The sequence below is a fragment of the Salmo trutta genome, chromosome 1 (assembly GCF_901001165.1).
Source record: "Salmo trutta chromosome 1, fSalTru1.1, whole genome shotgun sequence".
Lineage (NCBI taxonomy): Eukaryota > Metazoa > Chordata > Actinopteri > Salmoniformes > Salmonidae > Salmo > Salmo trutta.
In genome coordinates this window covers 70,779,077-70,798,929 of record NC_042957.1, presented here as the reverse complement: position 1 = coordinate 70,798,929, position 19,853 = coordinate 70,779,077, and the positions used below count along the sequence as shown (strand labels likewise).

General features: G+C 41.1%; 1 protein-coding gene and 2 long non-coding RNA genes across 3 annotated transcripts; 2 read left to right on the top strand and 1 right to left on the bottom strand.

Moving 5' to 3' along the window:
* The first annotated feature begins 3,061 nt into the window (after positions 1–3,061).
* Positions 3,062–5,059, top strand: LOC115206755 (uncharacterized). The gene is made up of 7 exons (XR_003880861.1): positions 3,062–3,127; positions 3,472–3,793; positions 3,918–4,035; positions 4,116–4,207; positions 4,313–4,413; positions 4,692–4,796; positions 4,904–5,059. It is a non-coding gene; the product is annotated as an uncharacterized LOC115206755 (long non-coding RNA).
* A 192-nt stretch (positions 5,060–5,251) lies between these two features.
* LOC115206770 (uncharacterized) lies at positions 5,252–5,873 on the top strand. The gene is made up of 2 exons (XR_003880863.1): positions 5,252–5,385; positions 5,498–5,873. It is a non-coding gene; the product is annotated as an uncharacterized LOC115206770 (long non-coding RNA).
* Positions 5,874–10,320: 4,447 nt separating this feature from the next.
* LOC115206715 (uncharacterized) lies at positions 10,321–18,040 on the bottom strand. Its single transcript, XM_029773919.1, has 4 exons — positions 17,571–18,040; positions 13,147–13,351; positions 12,808–12,967; positions 10,321–11,104 (listed from the first exon to the last, which is right to left on the bottom strand). The coding sequence occupies exons 1-4, from the start codon at positions 17,627–17,629 to the stop codon at positions 10,716–10,718; spliced, it is 813 nt and encodes a 270-aa protein (XP_029629779.1). The 5' UTR covers positions 17,630–18,040; the 3' UTR covers positions 10,321–10,715.
* Between the last annotated feature and the right edge of the window lie 1,813 nt (positions 18,041–19,853).

Here is a 19,853-nt window from a genome sequence, read left to right as displayed (position 1 = left end):
AAAAACGATAACGGACAACAAAAACAGTCTTGTCAGGCACACACCTCAAAACAAGAAACAATCTCCCACAAAATCCCATGACAAACACATTCCTATTTATAGGACCTTCAATCAGAGGCAACGATAGACAGCTGCCTCCAACTGAAGGCCCCAACACCAATTAGCTAAACATAGAAATACAAACGACTAGACTGAACATAGAAATAAACTAACATAGAACAATAACCAAAACCCTGGACTAATAAATCAAATACCCCTCTACATACACAACTACCCCGAACCATAAAAACCAAATGCCCCCTCTACACAAACACACCCTGAACCACATAAAACAAGTACCCGCTGCCACGTCCTGACCAAACTATAAGAACAAATAACCCCTTTACTGGTCAGGACGTGACATATTGAGACTGTTTAGTGCCAAAAATAAGGGGTTAAATACATGTAAAAATCCTGATCTTTCTTTTATCTCTCAGATATAGGACAGACACTTCAGAACAAATTTCCTATAGATTTATTGGGGGGGACTATCTGTTCTTCCATGTAGTAAATGTGTTATTCAATGCATTTGTATGGGCTATTAGCAGTAAGGCCACAAATAAAATTGTTCATCAAGTAATTTTGTATATATATTCCACAGGGATGCTGGCCCATGTTGACTCAAATGCTTCCCACAGTTGTGTCAAGTTGGCTGGATGTCCTTTGGGTGGTGGACCATTCATGATATACACAGGAAAATGTTGATCGTGAAAAACCCTGCAGCGTTGCAGTTCTTGACACAAACCGTTGGACCTGGCACCTACTACCATACCCCGTTCAAAGGCACTTAAATATTTTGTCTTGCCCAATCACCCTCTGAATGGCACACATACAATCCATGTCTCAAGGCTTAAACATCCTCCTTTAATCTGTCTCTTTATCTACACTGAAGTGGATTTAACAGGTGACATCAATAAGGGATCATAGCTTTCACCTGGTCAGTTTCAGGGAAAGAGAATGTTTTGTACACTCATTGTGTTTTTGCTGTTTTAAGAACATTCAGAATTTCTATTCGATGATGGGATCAAGTTCTATTGTTTGATATTCCAATTTAGACTTTAATCAATATTTTGGTCTGCCCTGTAATTGAATTTACTGTAGAATCAAAGCTGAGGTTTTTGGCTTGTCACACCATAGATTGTGCAGAGAGATATTTGCTGTCACCTACTTACAGCACAATGTGAGTTTTAATAGATTAATTATATAATATTCTTAATTTAATCCTTTTCCCATTTTTGTGTTTTCAAAAGGCAATACTTCATCGAGAAATGAACATCCTCCTAGCTGACTTAGAAGACCCTGAGTGTGCAAATCCTGCTGTGCCTGGTGCATCACACCAGTGGAGTGTGAGGCAGGAACTTTCACAGGATAGGTGGAGGGAGTCCAGGCCTGAGATCGTAGATTCTCTGCTGGCTGCAGAGCATGCATCTCAGAAGATCTGTCAGTCATGCAATGTGAAAAGGGCTATTCTCTACATCGCAGAATAGCCCGTCTGCCAAAACAGCTTTACTGCGAAGACTGCGATGTCTCTAAACATGCAAAGTTCCCCCTGCACAACAGAGAGTCCATGATCGAGGGATTCTACACACCCCTTCCTCCAACAACAGCCATATCTCTCCACAGTGATGGCAAATATGCACTTCATGAACTTCATGAAAAAACGTAATGTTTTATTTATTTTTTGCCGCTGAATGTATTATATCAAAGTTCAAATGTACTCTTGTTTTTTGTTGTATATAAATATCGTTCCTAGATTGTTTCTTACCATTGGACGTACCAGAGGTGATATGTGGTTGCCTGACAAGCACCATCCATGTTGGCCCTGGGAAACATTTAATCCTCGAAGGAATAAATGGTATGTGCAATATCTACAAGAACCAAACAGTGATGTAGCAATGCTATGTAAAACAACATTAATTCAGACTACATTTTTTTCCCTCAAGGTCGCTACAATGTCACAGTGCCTGTGCTGACCTGCACAACCTGTCTTAGCACCTGGACAGCAAACTTGGCAGATCTGATAAAGAATGGGTACTGGCCTGCCACTGTCAACTGTGACACCATATACCAGGTAGATCTGTTCAGCTCTTTTGAGGAGCTGAAAGTGTCATCTCCAGGAATGTCCCGTCTGGCGTTTATGCGGATTTTGGAGCAGCGAACTGACTTCTTTGGCAGGGTAACAATAAATGATACTCAGCTTTACCCATGTATGACTTCAGGTTAACAATATGTTAAAGTTATGTTACACAAAGCGTTGTAACAAAATGTATTTCCAGTAGTACAACTACGTTAAAACTTCAGGTCTCTTGCTACAGGATCTGTTAGCCTCCTGCACCACTGCCCTGCCATGCCCCTTATCTGTGCCCCTCTTGCATCCAATATTTCCTGCTCTTTACAACATAAGTACTCGTCCTACTTTTGCATTGGCTTTCACCTGCTTTGCTGTCAACACTATGCACTGACCCTGCTTTAACTCAAATCCAGTCAGCCGTAGTGAATTATAGTATGTTTTGTTTATAATACTGTTGTAAGTTATTTCATATCTTTCCCATATGTATTTTTCCCTTACCAGAACGGAATGATCTGTGGGGACACTTTTCAAAAAAGCTTATATGAGTGGACGTACTGCCGCTCTGAAATTGATCAGGTCTGTGATGTACAGTACTTTGACTGCCCAGCCTGTTCACCCAGCATGCTTGCAGTGTCAGTGGATGGGAACAAGAAGCTGTATCGATTCAAAAAAGGGTATGTAAAACTATTCATAATTGATCAAATAACACCATAATCTATTATATCATTTAAACAATCCAAACAAGGTTTGCTTTTCTTTGTCCAGTGTGAACGTTTTCAAATGCAGTTGAGTTCATTTTTAGCTTAAATGTTTTGAGTTTGTAATGAAATGAATTATCAACATTGGCAAGTGTCCCACAATCAGTTACTGAGGTTGATTGCTATTTCATATGTCATATATTTAATGTATTTCATGTGTCCTTTCAAGGGCTGATGACAAAGGATTCTTGGTGTATTTATCTGCAAGGATGAGGATGTGTCTGACTTTGGGAACTATGTCCATACAAAGACTAAACATGTACGTTTCCTGTGTATCTTCTAATATGTGAAATAGGACTGGCCTCGGGCCATCTGACTCAAAGGCAGACTCGTTATACACTATTCCAATAAAAACATATCATTTTGGAGATGGTAATCCTCTCTCCAAGTTCAGGGTTGTTACACCACTCCCTCTGTTCAGAAATGCAACACACTTTACAAGTGCTTGTTTTTTACAGTCAATCTCCAACTTCTGATCCCCATTGTAGCGAACACAAGGGGTAGCTCAGTGCCCTCAGCTAGATTTTAAAAACCTAACCACTGTCCAGTTAACACTTCCCCCAAAACAATGTTCAACCTATACTCTTCTACTTCCTTGTCTAGGGTTATGGAAAAGGGGTATGTGGAGCATCCCAGTGGACAGCAGCTAAAGAGTCATCAAGGAAAACAAACAACAGACTTGATGAAGAGGGACTCTAAGTTGCCGTCAGCTGCCACGGAATACTTCTAAGGAGCATCAACATGATGCGTGGAGAGATATTTGCATACCCACTGTTCTTGCAGAAGGAATTGTCTGGCAGCAGGAACATACAATTCATGTGTATGGATGTGAGTTGCCCTTCATTGTCCAGAGCTCGACACTCTTCTAGACATGAAGCCACTTCTTTCCGTCATGCATGCAAAGGCAAATCGTTTGAAATTCGAGGTAAGTTTTTCTTTATTAAACTGTTGAAAGATAATTTCTAGCATCAGTCCTTTACAAGGCTTCCCATTTAGATGTTTGTTATTCACATAATCGCAATATTAAGTCAATCTTTTTTTTAATGTAGATTAAGTGGGGAGGACGGAATCAGGAAGGAGCTGGCAAAACTCTGGTGGAGGAAGTGGAACAAGGGAACAGCTTCTTGTCGAGGGCTGCAATCTGTTCCAAGCAAATGTCCAAAGGAGGTAAACATTTTGTTTAAGGTTGTTCTATTCAGCTATGTTAATACTTATCTGGAATAAGGAGTTCTATTTGGCTTTTCTAGCAAGAACCGACATGCTAACCATCCAGGCCATGGGGTGGAACAGAAGGAAGAAGAACCACCTGCACAGAGTATTGTCCAGAAGATACTTGAAGGTGTATTGTGTGGATCAATACATTTATTTTAGAAGTATTATATCTATGCATTTAATTTATTTTAAACAATTAATTATTCTGTTTTGTTTTTGTCATAATTCTCAGACAACAGCAAAAATCCAGGAGGAGACCCAGACTCTCAAAGTTTAAGAGCGATTTGGGTGTAGGCGATGAGACAACGGAAGTTCAGCAATGGGCTAATACAGGTAAATGAATACAACAACAAAAAAGAATCCTAAATGTAACTCTCCTAGACTGTCACCTTGACGTAATGGAGAGGCTTGCTTACTCCAATGACCCTGAAAGCTAACCCTTAGAGGGTGTATTCCACCGGCAGGTGTAATCAAGCCGGACAGGTGGAAGGGTAGGAGGCAGACAAAACATTCCCTGGTTCTCCAGGTTGGGGCTCACTCACCCCCACATAACAAATTATTTGTTACAGAAACCTTCACAGGCCCTATGTTCCTCCAGGAAGTGAGTGCAGAGGAAACAAATGAGAACACGGATGGTCCCCAGGTACTACAGAGAACAATTGAAGTCCTGTTTCTTAGCATCAAACAAAGGAAACAGAACCTCTACCGTCAGGCAGGTTTGTTACATTTCATGAATATTGAATTGCACACACTTCATTTCTCTTTCATTTCAAAGTATTGCAATTTAAGAAATAATTCCATTCTCCTTTTGTTTTGATGACAGATGGATGCAAGAAAAGACACCCTCTGCGCAGAAAGATATTGGAAGAAAAGGCCAAATTGACAGCTGCCATAGAGGAGTACAACACCCTTGTACCAGATTCAGCAATACCATCTGCAGATGAGATCCTTTCCGCAGACCATGCATGGCCTTGGGAGCTGCATGGACAAAGTAAGTAGTATGTTTGTGTGTCACAATAACTATGTTTCTGTTTTGCTATCTGTGTTTGTTCAGTTGCGCAAACACAGACAGCACTGCCCTTAAAGTTACAAATCCACATTGCATTCTTATGAATTTACAGCTGACCTACTCACAAAGAAAATAGCCTTTGTGTGATGCTCCTCAGGTGATGCTCCTGAGACGGCTGAAGGAGGAAGAGTTAATTGTTCTAAAGGAAGTCAAGCAGCACTGGGAAAGCCTAAAGAGGGAATCCGAGAATGTGCAAGACCTTGCTTCACATGTGGCACTTGACCTAAGCAGGCAAAGTAGGGGAACTTTCATTAATATGTACAATTGATGTTGGCACCCTGTAATTGCTATTGTATTTAAGGAATACTTCATGGTATTTACCTTACACATTACGATTGTTGGTGTTAGGCTGGCAATTGAATCAGTCGGAAGCTGGGAGCAGAGGCCTCTTCTCCATGCTTCAGAGGAGTCAGCAGCCTCAGAAGAATCCAGGACTCTGTCAATCTGATATACAGCCAAGCTATGGGCCAAGACACCTCCCTCCTAGAAAATAACTTCATAGATGACCTCCTGGAAGAGGACCTAGATGACATCTATGACAGCATCCACTACAGCTCTGATGATGAGGAATCTATCACCGACTGAAGGTGTTCGTTTGGGTGGGTGCAGTTTGCACTGGGTGAAAAGTGATTCCATTTGTTTTGCATATGTGCTTTATCTGCCTTCCTAAGGAAAAATAGTTTGAACATTTTATGGAAAATAAACTTTTATATTTCTTCCTTGTTGACAATGTGATCATGTGTCACAGATTTGAGAAGGGCGCTCATCTGTTACTGCTTTTGCCCGGTTGTTCCACCTCCTACATATGCGATGACATCACCTGGTTTAAACGTCTCTAAAGACTATATCTCTCTCATCATTACTCAATGCCTAGGTTTACCTCCAATGTACTCACATCCTACCTTACCTTTGTCTGTACACTATGCCTTGAATCTATGCTATCGTGCCCAGAAACCTGCTCCTTTTACTCTCTGTTCCAAATGTGCTAGAAGGCCAGTTCGTATAGCCTTTAGCCCTACCCTTATCCTACTTCTCCTCTGTTCCTCTGGTGATGTGGAGGTTAATCCAGGTCCTGCAGTGCCTAGCTCCACTCCCACTCCCCAGGTGCTCTCATTTGTTGACTTCTGTAACCGTAAAAGCCTTGGTTTCATGCATGTTAACATTAGAAGCCTACTCCCCAAGTTTGTTTTACTCACTGCTTTAGCACACTCTGCCAACCCGGATGTCTACCAATAACATTTTCCGCCAAGATAGAACTGCCAAAGGGGGCGGTGTTGAAATCTACTGCAAAGATAGCCTGCAGAGTTCTGTATTACTATCCAAGTCTGTACCCAAACAATTCGAGCTTCTACTTCTAAAAATTCACCTTTCCAGAAACAGGTCTCTCACTGTTGCCGCTTGCTATAGATCTCCCTCTGCCCCCAGCTGTGCCCTCGATACCATATGTGAATTGATTGCCCCCCATCTATCTTCTGAGCTCGTGCTGCTAGGTGACCTAAACTGGGACATGCTTAACACCCCGGCCATCCTACAATCTAAGCTTGATGCACTCAATCTCACACAAATTATCAATGAACCTACCAGGTACAACCCCAAATCCGTAAACACGGGCACCCTCATAGATGTCATCCTAACTAACTCGCCCTCCAAATACACCTCTGCTGTTTTCAATCAAGATCTCAGCGATCACTGCCTCATTGCCTGCATCCGTAATGGGTCTGCGATCAAACGACCACCCCTCATCACTGTCAAACGCTCCCTAAAACACTTCTGCAAGCAGGCCTTTCTAATCGACCTGGCCGGGGTATCCTGGAATGACATTGACCTCATCCCGTCAGTAGATGATGCCTGGCTATTCTTTAAAAAGTTCCTTCCTCACCATCTTAAATAAGCATGCCCCACTCAAAAAATGTAGAACTAGGAATAGATAGTCCTTGGTTCACTCCAGACCTGTCTGCCCTTGACCAGCACAAAAACATCCTGTGGCGTTCTGCATTAGCATCGAATAGCCCCCTGTGATATGCAACTTTTCAGGGAAGTTAGGAACAAATATACACAGGCAGTTAGAAAAGCTAAGGCTAGCTTTTTCAAACAGAAATTTGCATCCTGTAGTACTAACTCAAAAAAGTTCTGGGACACTGTAAAGTCCATGGAGAATAAGAGCACCTCCTCCCAGCTGCCCACTGCTCTGAGGCTAGGAAACACTGTTACCACCGATAAATCTACTATAATTGAGAATTTCAATAAGCATTGCTCTACGGCTGGCAATGCTTTCCACCTTGCTACCCCTACCCCGGTCAACTGCCCGGCACCCTCCACAGCAACCCGCCAAAGCCCCCACCATTTTTCCTTCACCCAAATCCAGAAAGCTGATGTTCTGAAAGAGCTGCAAAATCTGGACCCATACAAATCCGCTGGGCTAGACAATCTGGACCCTCTCTTTCTAAAATTATCTGCCGAAATTGTTGCAACCCCTATTACTAGCCTGTTCAAACTCTCTTTCGTATCGTCTGAGATTCCCAAAGATTGGAAAGCTGCCGCAGTCATCCCCCTCTTCAAAGGGGGTGACACTCTAGACCCAAACTGCTACAGACCTATATCTATCCTACCCTGTCTTTCTAAGGTCTTCGAAAGCCAAGTTAACAAACAGATTACCGACCATTTCGAATCCCACCGTACCTTCTCCGCTATGCAATCTGGTTTCAGAGCTGGTCATGGGTGCACCTCAGCCACGCTCAAGGTCCTAAACGACATCATAACCGCCATCGATAAGAGACATTACTGTGCAGCCGTATTCATCGACCTGGCCAAGGCTTTCGACTCTGTCAATCACCACATTCTTATTGGCAGACTCGACAGCCTTGGTTTCTCAAATGATTGCCTCGCCTGGTTTACCAACTACTTCTCTGATAGAGTTCAGTGTGTCAAATCGGAGGGCCTGTTGTCCGGACCTCTGGCAGTCTCTATGGGTGTGCCACAGGGTTCAATTCTCGGGCCGACTCTCTTCTCTGTATACATCAATGACGTTGCTCTTGGTGCTGGTGATGCTCTGATCCACCTCTACGCAGACAACACCATTCTGTATACTTCTGGCCCCTCTTTGGACACTGTGTTAACTAACCTCCAGACGAGCTTCAATGCCATACAACTCTCCTTCCGTGGCCTCCAACTGCTCTTAAACGCAGGTAAAACTAAATGCATGCTATTCAATCGATCACTGCCCGCACCTGCTCGCCTGTCCAGCATCACTACTCTGGACGGCTCTGACTTAGAATACGTGGACAACTACAAATACCTGGGTGTCTGGTTAGACTGTAAACTCTCCTTCCAGTCTCACATTAAGCATCTCCAATCCAAAATTAAATCTAGAATCGGCTTCCTATATCGCAACAAAGCATCCTTCACTCATGCTGCCAAACACACTCTCGTAAAACTGACCATCCTACCAATCCTCGACTTCGGTGATGTCATCTATAAAATAGCTTCCAACACTCTACTCAACAAACTGGATGCAGTCTATCACAGTACCATCCATTTTGTCACCAAAGCCCCATACACTACCCACCATTGCGACCTGTACGCTTTTGTTGGTTGGCCCTCGCTTCATACTCGTCGCCAAACCCACTGGCTACAGGTTATCTACAAGTCTCTGCTAGGTAAAGCCCCGCCTTATCTCAGCTCACTGGTCACCATAGCAGCACCCACTCATAGCATGCACTCCAGCAGGTATATCTCACTGGTCACCCCCAAAGCCAATTCCTCCTTTGGTCGTCTTTCCTTCCAGTTCTCTGCTGCCAATGACTGGAATGAACTGCAAAAATCTCTGAAGCTGGAGACTTGTATTTCCCTCACTAACTTTAAGCAGCAGCTGTCAGAGCAGCTCACAGATCACTGCACCTGTACATAGCCCATCTGTAAACAGCCCATCTATCTACCTACCTCATCCCCATACTGTATTTATTTATCTTGCTCCTTTGCACCCCAGTATCTCTACTTGCACATTCATCTTCTGCACATCTACCATTCCAGTGTTTAATTGCTATATTGTAATTACTTCGCCACCATGGCCTTTTTATTGCCTTAACTTACCTCATTTGCACTTACTGTATATAGACTTTTTGTTTTCTTTTGTTCTACTGTATTATTGACTGTATGTTTCGTTCATTCCATGTGTAACTCTGTTGTATGTGTCGAACTGCTTTGCTTTATCTTGGCCAGGTCACAGTTGTAAATTAGAACTTGTTCTGAACTAGCCTACCTGGTTAAATAAAGGTGAAATAAAAATAAATAAAATAAACATGACCAGGTCCGATACACCCCTTTAAATGGCCAATCTGCAGTTGCTACATCCACTTTTGGATTCATGAAGAATACAATTTATAAATGCCTCATGAACATAGTTCAACTGCCGTACCCCATGAGATCCCAAAATATATGTTTTTTTATACTCCACTGTTTGTAAACAAAGTAAATGTAAACATACACAAGCATGTGTCAAACTCATTCCACGGGTGAGCCGAGTGTCTGCGGGTTTTCGCTCCTCCCATGATTGATGAATTAAGGTCACTAATTAGTAAGGAACTCCCCTCACCTGGTTGTCTAGGTCTTAATTGAAAGGGAAAAAATAAAACCAGCAGACACTAGGCCCTCCATGGAATGAGATTGACACCACTGGACTATAGCCTCGAAACATGGTTTAAACTACCTTTCTCCAGCCCCATCCCTATGCTTTTTACAGAACCATTGGCGGGGAAAACGATTTATTGTTTCACCTGGTGATTTCCGATTTAAACATTGTTGAACTGTAATGTGCTGTGCTTGTGTGTGTGTGTGTGCTTATTAGTTTAGATAATAAATAACAAAAAAGGAAATCCTTGTCTTCAAGTAATCCTTTGCATCCTGATGGAGCTACATCAGTACATTAGTCATGGGCTTTTATGTCAACAATTCCTTAAGTATGTATGAGATGTACAAATGCTTAACTAGTACTGAGTACTTTGACCAGTTACTTCTTTACTCTCAAGTAGTTTTCGAGAGGGCTACTTTACTTGTACTTGAGTACAAGAACTGACTCTCATCAGCTGCAGATGAAACAGGTTAGTTGAAAAATAATGTTGCCTAGAATCTACAGGCAATCGCAATTAATCATCAAAAGTATGGACACAGAATGATTGAAGTGACTTTTGTATTTTATTATGCTGACCCAATTATGACCAATGACATCTTTTGGGAAGATTAATGCATAGCCCTTGTGTGTTAAGCTGCAAACTTGGAAATGTTCCCATTGAAATGGGGGTTGTCCCATCATGAACAGGCCAGTTGCAAGTGACATACTCTTAACGCTACTATTAGCAACACCATATTATTATTAAAATAAGGCACTTATGCAGGCAGGTCTGACATAGTGGGAGAATTGTGAACACGCACGTATATCTGTGTTTTCACAGCGTTTGGCCACGTCTTCGGTTTGGTCGTTCGGCCAGAGTTTGTTTTGGTTATGTGCGTCGCAATGCCCGTTACGTAATAGACTATGTTTCTGAATTTTCTGATTACATTTTTTAACTATTCATAAATTATTCTTGCGCAATGTTACTTTTATTTGAATGTCAGAAACATTGTCAGATTCTATTAAATAATTGATGCAACAGACTGTCATGCTCAGCGAGTTGGAGGGTTTTTTGAGGGTGGCAGGGTGACAGGACTTTCTCCCCATCTTCTTTGGTTTGGTTTGGGTGAAGCTGGTCTCCTGAGCGGTGGGGGTTATTGGGGGTTCAACTTGGTTAAGGATGGGGGTGTAGCTGATCTCCTGGGCGGTGGGGGATATCGGGGGTTCAACCTGGGTGATGAGGAGGGTGTAGCTGGTCTCCTGGGGGGCAACTGTATCAGACAGTTCTTGGGCAGCCACAGGAGGAGGGTTGGAGGGATGTAGTGTGGAGGTATGGGTGTTGATTGCCACTGCGAAAGAGAACATATTAAGTAAATGGGACAGATAAGTGGACAACAGTTTCCAATTGGCAGAGGTGAGCATGTATATTTAAGCAATAAGGCCCGAGGAGGTGTGGTATATGGCAATATACCACGGCTAAGGGCTGTTCTTACGCATGACGCAATGCGGAGTGCCTGGACACAGCCCTTAGCTGTGGTATATTGGCCACATACCACAAACCCCCGAGGTGCCTTATTGCTATTATAAACTGGCTACCAATGTAATTAGAGCAGTAAAAATAAATGTTGTCATACGGTCTGATATACCAAGGCTTTCAGACAATCAGCATTCAGGGCTGGAACCACCCAGTTTATAAATAAACTTCTACACAGGATATGTGAAAAGAATGTGTTGAAATGTTGCTCTCCTGAACTAACTCCTCTACTTTAATAATAACAATAATTATACATGAAACATACATAGCTTTACAATTGTAGAAACTAACAAACAATCAATAATCTAACTAAACAACAGCAGACTAAACAAAAGGAAGAAAAACATTCAACAAAATTCTTTGGCGCAACATGCGTCCTTTATCCTGATTGTGCCCACATTTTTAGAAATGCGTCTACACATGGTCTTATCCGTCCACTGTGTCCGCATTGTGAACAGATTTACTGGTCCCTCCTTGTATGCTAATTCTTTGACAGATATTCTTTCAAAATAATACTTATTTATTTATTTTAAGACACATATATATATTCCATAAGTCAATGGTGCCACCTGTCAATGATTTTAGAAGGCAGGATGATTTAAATGGTTTCACTGTCAACTCCAGACGTGGTCAGGAAGATCTGATCACAATGCTTCTTTTAATCGTCTACACCTGTCTGAAAATGTGGGCACAATCAGACTATGGACAAGATCAGGACATATAATGCATGTTAGAAACAGGTATAATGGGGCTGAATAAAGGTAAGAAGGGCTCAAGGAATGGGTGTGATGTGTGAGTATGTGAGTGAGACAGCAGGTGAGTGAGTGAGCAGGTTTTGCGCGTGTGTGTGAGTGTGAGTGCGCGAGTGTGTGAAACAGAAGAGGTGTGTGTGGGAATGGTAGAGGGGGAGGTAAGGTTAGGCCATGGTGAAGAGGTGGGTTTTTAGGTGGGACTGAAACATGATGATGGACTCAGAGTCACGGATGGCTGGGGGGAGGGAGTTCCAGAGCCTAGGAGCAACCCTGTCACTGAAACTCTGGAGCTTGGACCTGGGGATGACAAGGTGGCCAACTGTGGTTGAGCAGAGAGAGCATGAGGGCTGGTAGGAGAGAAGAAGTTCAGAGGTAAGGGGTAGCAAGGTGGGAGATCTTTTTAGGTCAGGAGGATCTTGTAATTAATGCGGTGGGAGACAGGGAGCCAGTGGAGTTCACAGAGGATGGGGGTGATATGCTGCCAGGATGATTTAGTATGGGTTAGAAGATGGGCTGCTGAGTTTTAAACCATTTGGAGCTTATTGAGGGAGTTTGTGTTAGTGCCGGGGAGTAGTGAGTTGCAATAGTCTATTCTGGAGAAGAAGAAAGCATGGATGAGAGTTTCGGCTGGCAGGACAGGAGAGGGAGGGGCTGACTTTGGCGAATTTGCGTAAGTGGAATAATTCGTTTTTTACAGTCTGACGGATGTGGTGGTTGAGGGATAGGGTCTTAAGGTAGACAAACATACATATTTCTGTCCAAATACCTTTCACAATTGCCTCATACAACCTTTGGATTGCTGCCATCGAGGTCTGATTCCTCATACCACTGTGAGGACACAGTGCAGTCGACAACAAAATGTTATCCTTCTTCCCCTTGCTGAGGAGTAGCAGGGGGTACACTCCTACCTTGTGTAACCCATGTACCTGGAATCATTAATGACAAAATAACTTCCAGAAACACAACAAATGTCAGTCAAATAATGACATTTAAATGTAGTCTTAAATGACACAATGAGACAACAACAAATAAGTGCATAGGGCCTATCATATCCCTAAGCTAGAAATTCAGAAATCTTTTTAGAGGAAAACATAATAAAGCTTACCAGCTTGTTTTCTGCATTAATCAAGGTAGCATATCTTCCATGTTTCATTGTCTTATTTGTCCATTCATCTGTAGCCTTCCTTTTTTGGCCCTCTAACTTGACCTTTAGCTGGATTGTTGCACCACAGAACTTGCACTTCTTTGATACTACTCCTATTGATGTGTTACAACTAGGACACAGCTTACGGCTGGAGCCAGGAGACATTCTGCATGAAAGGTGGATACGAAAGTGTCAGAAAGAATAGCCCTATACACATCACTTTGACTGATGGAATGCACCAGGGAGGTCCACTCTGGCAATGGGCTTGAATTGACAAGGAGAACTAGAGATTGTGAGACAAAAACTATACTAACAATAGCAATTAATAAAGAGAGTTAAAGAAGTGTTGTGTGTTTGAAGGTGACATGGGTTTCAATGACTCAATCATATGGGTCAGATCTGATAATGGACCTCACCTGGTAATAAAACTAAGCCTGAGGCTTTAACATGACCCCACATGCCACACTGTAACATAATGTGTCATACTAACTGTTGACTACTATTGTAACCTAGATGTAGGCCACCTGCCATAACCTCGGGTGCATAGTGCAATGAGTGTCGTTAGTTGACAGATACAATACCTGGGCCAGTGGGATTTGGTTACTTATTTTAAGATACAATTTTTGAATAATCTCCTCCAGTTGGTTTTCATTTTTAAACTACAACCTGGTTTGTTTTTGAAAACACAAGAAATGGGAGGAAAGCTGAATCAAAAGAGAAAAAGTTTCCACTTACTTAACTTCTATGGGCTAGGTGGGACGTTTGCGTCCCACCCCAGTCAACAGCCAGTGGAATCGCGTGGCGCGAAATACAAATACCTCAAAAATGGATATGAACTTCAATTTCTCAAACATATGACTATTTTACACCATTTTAAAGACAAGACTTTCGTTAATCTAACCACATTGTCCGATTTCAAAAAGGCTTTACAGCGAAAACAAAACATTAGATTATGTCAGGAGAGTACCCTGCCAGAAATAATCACACAGCCATTTTCAAAGCAAGCATATATGTCACAAAAACCAAAACCACAGCTAAATGCAGCACTAACCTTTGATGATCTTCATCAGATGACACTCCTAGGACATTATGTTATACAATACATGCATGTTTTGTTCAATCAAGTTCATATTTATATCAAAAAACAGCTTTTTACATTAGCATGTGATGTTCAGAACTAGCATACCCACCGAAAACTTCCGATGAATTTACTAAATTACTCATGATAAACGTTGACAAAATACATAACAATTATTTTAAGAATTATAGATACAGAACTCCTTTATGCAAACACTTTGTCAGATTTTAAAATAGCTATTTTGACACCCACCAAGTTTGGGGCTCACTAAACTCAGAATTACTATTAGAAAAATTGGATTACCTTTGCTGTTCTTCGTCAGAATGCACTCCCAGGACTTCTACTTCAACAACAAATGTTGTTTTGGTTCCAAATAATCCATAGTTATATCCAAATACCTCCGTTTTGTTCGTGCGTTCAGGTCACTATCCGAAGGGTAACGCGCAAGCGCATTTCGTGACAAAAAATGACAAAATATTCCATTACCGTTCTTAGAAGCATGTCAAACGCTGTTTAAAATAAATGTTTATGCTATTTTTCTCGTAAAATAACGATAATATTCCAACCGGGCAACGTTGTATTCATTCAAAGGCTGAAAGAAAAAAAATGGAGAAGTCTCGTGAACGCGCATCTCAGTCTCACTGTCCCCAGGCTGACCACTTACAAACTCTGCTGCTGTACTTTGCCCAGAGACAGCAGACACCCCATTCCTCTTTCTGGTGGCTTTAGAGTGCCAATGGAAGCCTTAGAAAGTGTCACGTTACAGCACAGATGCTGTATTTTCGATAGAGATGCAACAGAAGGACAACAAATTGTCAGACAGGGCACTTCCTGTATGGAATCTTCTCAGGTTTTAGCCTGCCATATGAGTTCTGTTATACTCACAGACACCATGCAAACAGTTTTAGAAACTTTAGAGTGTTTTCTATCCAAATCTACTATTATATGCATATTCTCGTTTCTGGGCAAGAGTAGTAACCAGTTTAAATCGGGTACGTTTTTTATCCGGCCGTGAAAATACTGCCCCCTAGCCCCAACAGGTTAAAATGTAGCCAAAGGATAGATCAAGAAATCTGTATCAAGAGGATGGATAGAAAGAAAGAGAGAGAGATTGAGAGACTAAAGGTGTCAGCCATAGGTCTGAGTGGTCTGAATAGAAGGGTGGTAGGTGTGGGTCTGGATAGAAGGGTGGTAGGTGTGGGTCTGAGTGGTCTGAAGAGAAGGGTGGTAGGTGTGGGTCTGAGTGGTCTGAAGAGAAGGGTGGTAGGTGTGGGTCTGAGTGGTCTGAAGAGAAGGGTGGTAGGTGTGGGTCTGAGTGGTCTGAAGAGAAGGGTGGTAGGTGTGAAGAGTCTTTATTTGGAGCTGCAAAGTAAAGAGAATAGAACAAGTTTAGAATTGTATTTCACAGCTGTATATGTAGGATACTTATTTTAATTAAAAAAATGTAAATGAGCATTAAAATGTACTTAATTTGTAAGTGGATTACATCACAAAAACTACAGGTGGTGTACAAAGATGTAAAGAATGTGAATGATAGATAAGATGACCATTGGATAGATACACATTCACTGTGGATGGGAGCATTGCTGTCTGGTGGTCCCAATTCATCCATTGGTTGGAATTGTTTTCTCCACAAGATCTAAAACTGTCTTTAGAAAGGCTTTGCAAAGACAAGTTGAACTAGCTCTATTAGACAGGGGTGTCAAACTCATTCCACAGAGGGCCGAGTGTCTGCGGGCTTTTGGTTTTTCATTTCAATGAAAACCTGGACAACCTAACCAGGTGAGGGGAGTTCCCTAGTCATTTGTGACCTTCATCTATCAATCAAGGGTGGAGCAAAAACCTGCAGACACTCCGACCTCCCATGGTAGGAGTTTGACAGATGTGGATTAAGTAATTATCCACTCAAACTAGTTTAATCAGGTGTGTAGATGTTGCCCACCATGAAACTCCATAGACTGTAGCCTAGCTCGTTAGCTAGCTAAAGCTGGCCTAGCTAGCTGAAACGGTTGAGTAGGCCTATAGCTCTGATTTTCATTGAAAACCTTGACAGATCAGTGAAAATGCATAGTGGTTTGAGAAATGTCGTAAAAAGCAAGAAATCAATCTCCATAACATTACATACTAGTGATTACAACCACATTGTTTAATTGCATACTTCACTTACCGGGAAAGAGAATGATCGCATGGGAGGATCGGGTACGTTCCAAGTTGCCTTTTTTGTTGAAGTCATGATGCGCATTTGTGTTGTAAGTCAAATTACACAGAATCTGCACAGAATAAGAATATACATTCAAACTGCCTGGAAAAGCGTTTCTTAGATTCATTTAATTTGATATTCTTATATAAATTGAACAACACAGAAAGTAACCTCCCCTGCAGCCGATTGTGTTGAAGAGCTGGAACGCGCTCCGCATTACATTGGGTTGAAGTTGCATATGTACAGTACTGATCTTGGGTCAGTTTTCTGTTATTTTCTCGTACGACTTGGGGAGAGAAAGCAACATCACCCGCAAGGGTTTTGATCGGCCAACATGTTTTCTGACTGCAATGAGCGCAACACCACCCCAAAATATTAAGTGTAATCAAGCATAGAAAACAGTATTTGTCATTGATAATGTATTTAAATGTTCCCTGGCAAAGAACCCAAAGAGTGCCATTACTTGGAGTAATCTCTGAACGGTTTCAAAATGCCTACCTGTTGAATATCATCTTGTCTGCAGCAAATAAATGTATCGGAAGAGTGGAGTGGAAGATTAAATACATTTCTTTCAATGGAAAAATCACCCATAAAATAAATCTGAAGACAGATGTAGGCTATGTATGTAGGCTAAACATCGGATGTAGGCTAAACATTGGATGTAGGCTAAACATCGGATGTAGGCTAAACATCGGATGTAGGCTAAACATCGGATGTAGGCTAAACATCGGATGTAGGCTAAACATTGGATGTAGGCTAAACATTGGATGAAGGCTAAACATCGGATGTAGGCTAAACATCGGCTAAACATCGGATGTAGGCTAAACATCGGCTAAACATTGGATGTAGGCTAAACATCGGCTAAACATTGGATGTAGGCTAAACATTGGATGTAGGCTAAACATTGGAACCGCTCCAATATTATTGTGTAGACATGATTTATTAGTCTTAAAGCAACCAAACATTTGTTAATGTTATATTTTATTTTTTTGCATTTATTTCCTTATTACTTTATTTACTTTAGTTTCTTAATTCTATAGTTATATTGTTTGTTGTATAGCCTGTATCTCTGACGACCAGAACCTTATTAATAATCCCCATACTTACGTCACAAACAATAATTCTACTAGTTGACTGCACGGACACAGTAGGATACTGACACTCATTTCGCGGTGGTCGTGAATGGGTATGAGGGCTGTACACGCCGCGACCCAGACCCTACTGTTGTCTATTACACATACTAATGCCTCGTTCCGGTGCTGTCGGAGTTCTCGGAAATTCCTAGTTCCGATTGGGAAGTTTCACTTGAATGACCCTCAAAATAGGAATTACAAGTGGGAAATGAGAAAATTATGTGGCCAATCTTAAGAATTGTTCCGACTTCAAAAGCACTTGAACACAATCATGTCGGAGTTACAACTTCCCATTTTCCCATTTCCCACGAGATTGTGAAGTCAGCATAATACTGCGTTCAAGTGCTAGTCGGTACTAGGAAACTGGCATTTACAGTAGCCTAAGTATATAACATGATTGACATGACCGTAATGATCATAATGGAAAGGCCTTGGAAGTGCCATAAGTGTAAGCCAACATAATTCATTATTTTACATGAACCTGTTTAACATGTAATAAATGCATTATGAAGAAAATTGTGTAATTTAGGCTCCATGAAATACGAAATGGATTATGAAGGAAATCGTGTACTGTTGCCTACATGACAAAAAGGCCTTCTGATTACAAGTGCACCAGTATCCCAAAGTATTAAGCGAAAGCATGCATAGAAAACAGCATTGACATTAATAAAACCCTTTTTCCCACGAATTAAGTCGCACGTAAATGTGCGTATTTTCTCAAAGATTGTGTTCAGCAAGTCTAAAACAGTACATATAGGCATACAACGGCACATTTTAAAACATGGTTAAACAAAGACAACATTTCTGTATATTCATAACGTTGAATTAGCTATTAAGAAGAACAAAAATGAAATATAAACTATAGCGTCTATATGGTTGTTGCAAAGACTTGTGTCTGGCCTACTGGTTAAATTTGTGTATTTTCGCACGAACTAAGAAGCACATAAATTCGTGTCTTTTCTCACGAATTAAGCCACACAAAAACGCACGTGAGACTGTGTTGGATCAGGATGTCTGCGGCAATATGAGTTTTCGACACCACACAAGAGAAAATGTCTTAGAAAAATGGTAGAAAACGCTTTTGAACATTTAGGTTTTGTTTCACACAGGTTTTATACATGGTGTTTTTGCTGTGTTTGACTTGGAAGTTTCCTCTGAAACTACAAGAACAATGGTGTTCTTTAATCACTCAACTGTGATTAAGGCAACTGCGCCATAGTCATAACGCATAAGTAAATGGTTTCTGTCACTGAGAGTTGTGAATTACAGCTCGGACAAACAATACAATTATTACCACCAATAACAGACATAGAAAGCAGCAACCTTGAGAATCATTTTGAAGTTGTTTTACTTTTTGGTTTGGTCTTTGTGTTTGGTTGTTTACTTTTTATTTATTTATATTGGGGGATGTTTAATTGTAATAAGCTATCAACTTTGTCCCTTGTCAAATAGTCTGCCATGTGCTTTGTGTCACAGTGGAAAATGAATGAAATGAAAATGAACACATTTCTGATGTGACAGGAAACTGCAGAAAGGATGTGACACTGAACTTGTTTGAATATAGACCATTCAGTGAAACCACAGCTAAAACAGCAGACTAAAACAACAGACAGCATGATGAATATCTAAAATGATGTTACTTTATGACACAAACTTATCTTGTAAATATTTTGAATCCATCAATAAATGAGAATTGTTAAAAGTTGGTTGGATGTTTTAGTTTCCTTCCAGTTTGCTGCTATAACTTGGACCAGATCTCTCTGGCAAAATACATTTGATCTCAAAGTGAAATAAAACAGGTTTTGGGGCGAACTCAAACTCCCACCACCAGTAACACCTACTTGGGTGATGCATTACAGCCATGCTGTAACAGAGAGGACTCTCTATTCCATTTATTAATTGTAAGTTTAAGTGGTCATCTTTACAAGAGAAGAATGGAGGGCCAAGATAAAATGTCAGTGTGAGTTGATCCCTAAAAGCAAAAAATTATAATTGTACAGTACTCATACTGTTTCCACAACAAAACAGGAAATGTGGAATGTTTTGATCTGAGGTTAGTTAATTAACCTTAAACCGGTTTTGAGAGGACAACCTAACACAATCAAGAACACCTCTTCTGTCACTGGTCCAGTTTGTACGTTTTCACATTTTGAACAGCATTTTAATATTTCAAATGTTGTTCAAAGCAAAAATAATCATAAAGCAATAACAAAATCACATGATGTCTATGTATCAGTGATGACACCATGCACATCAA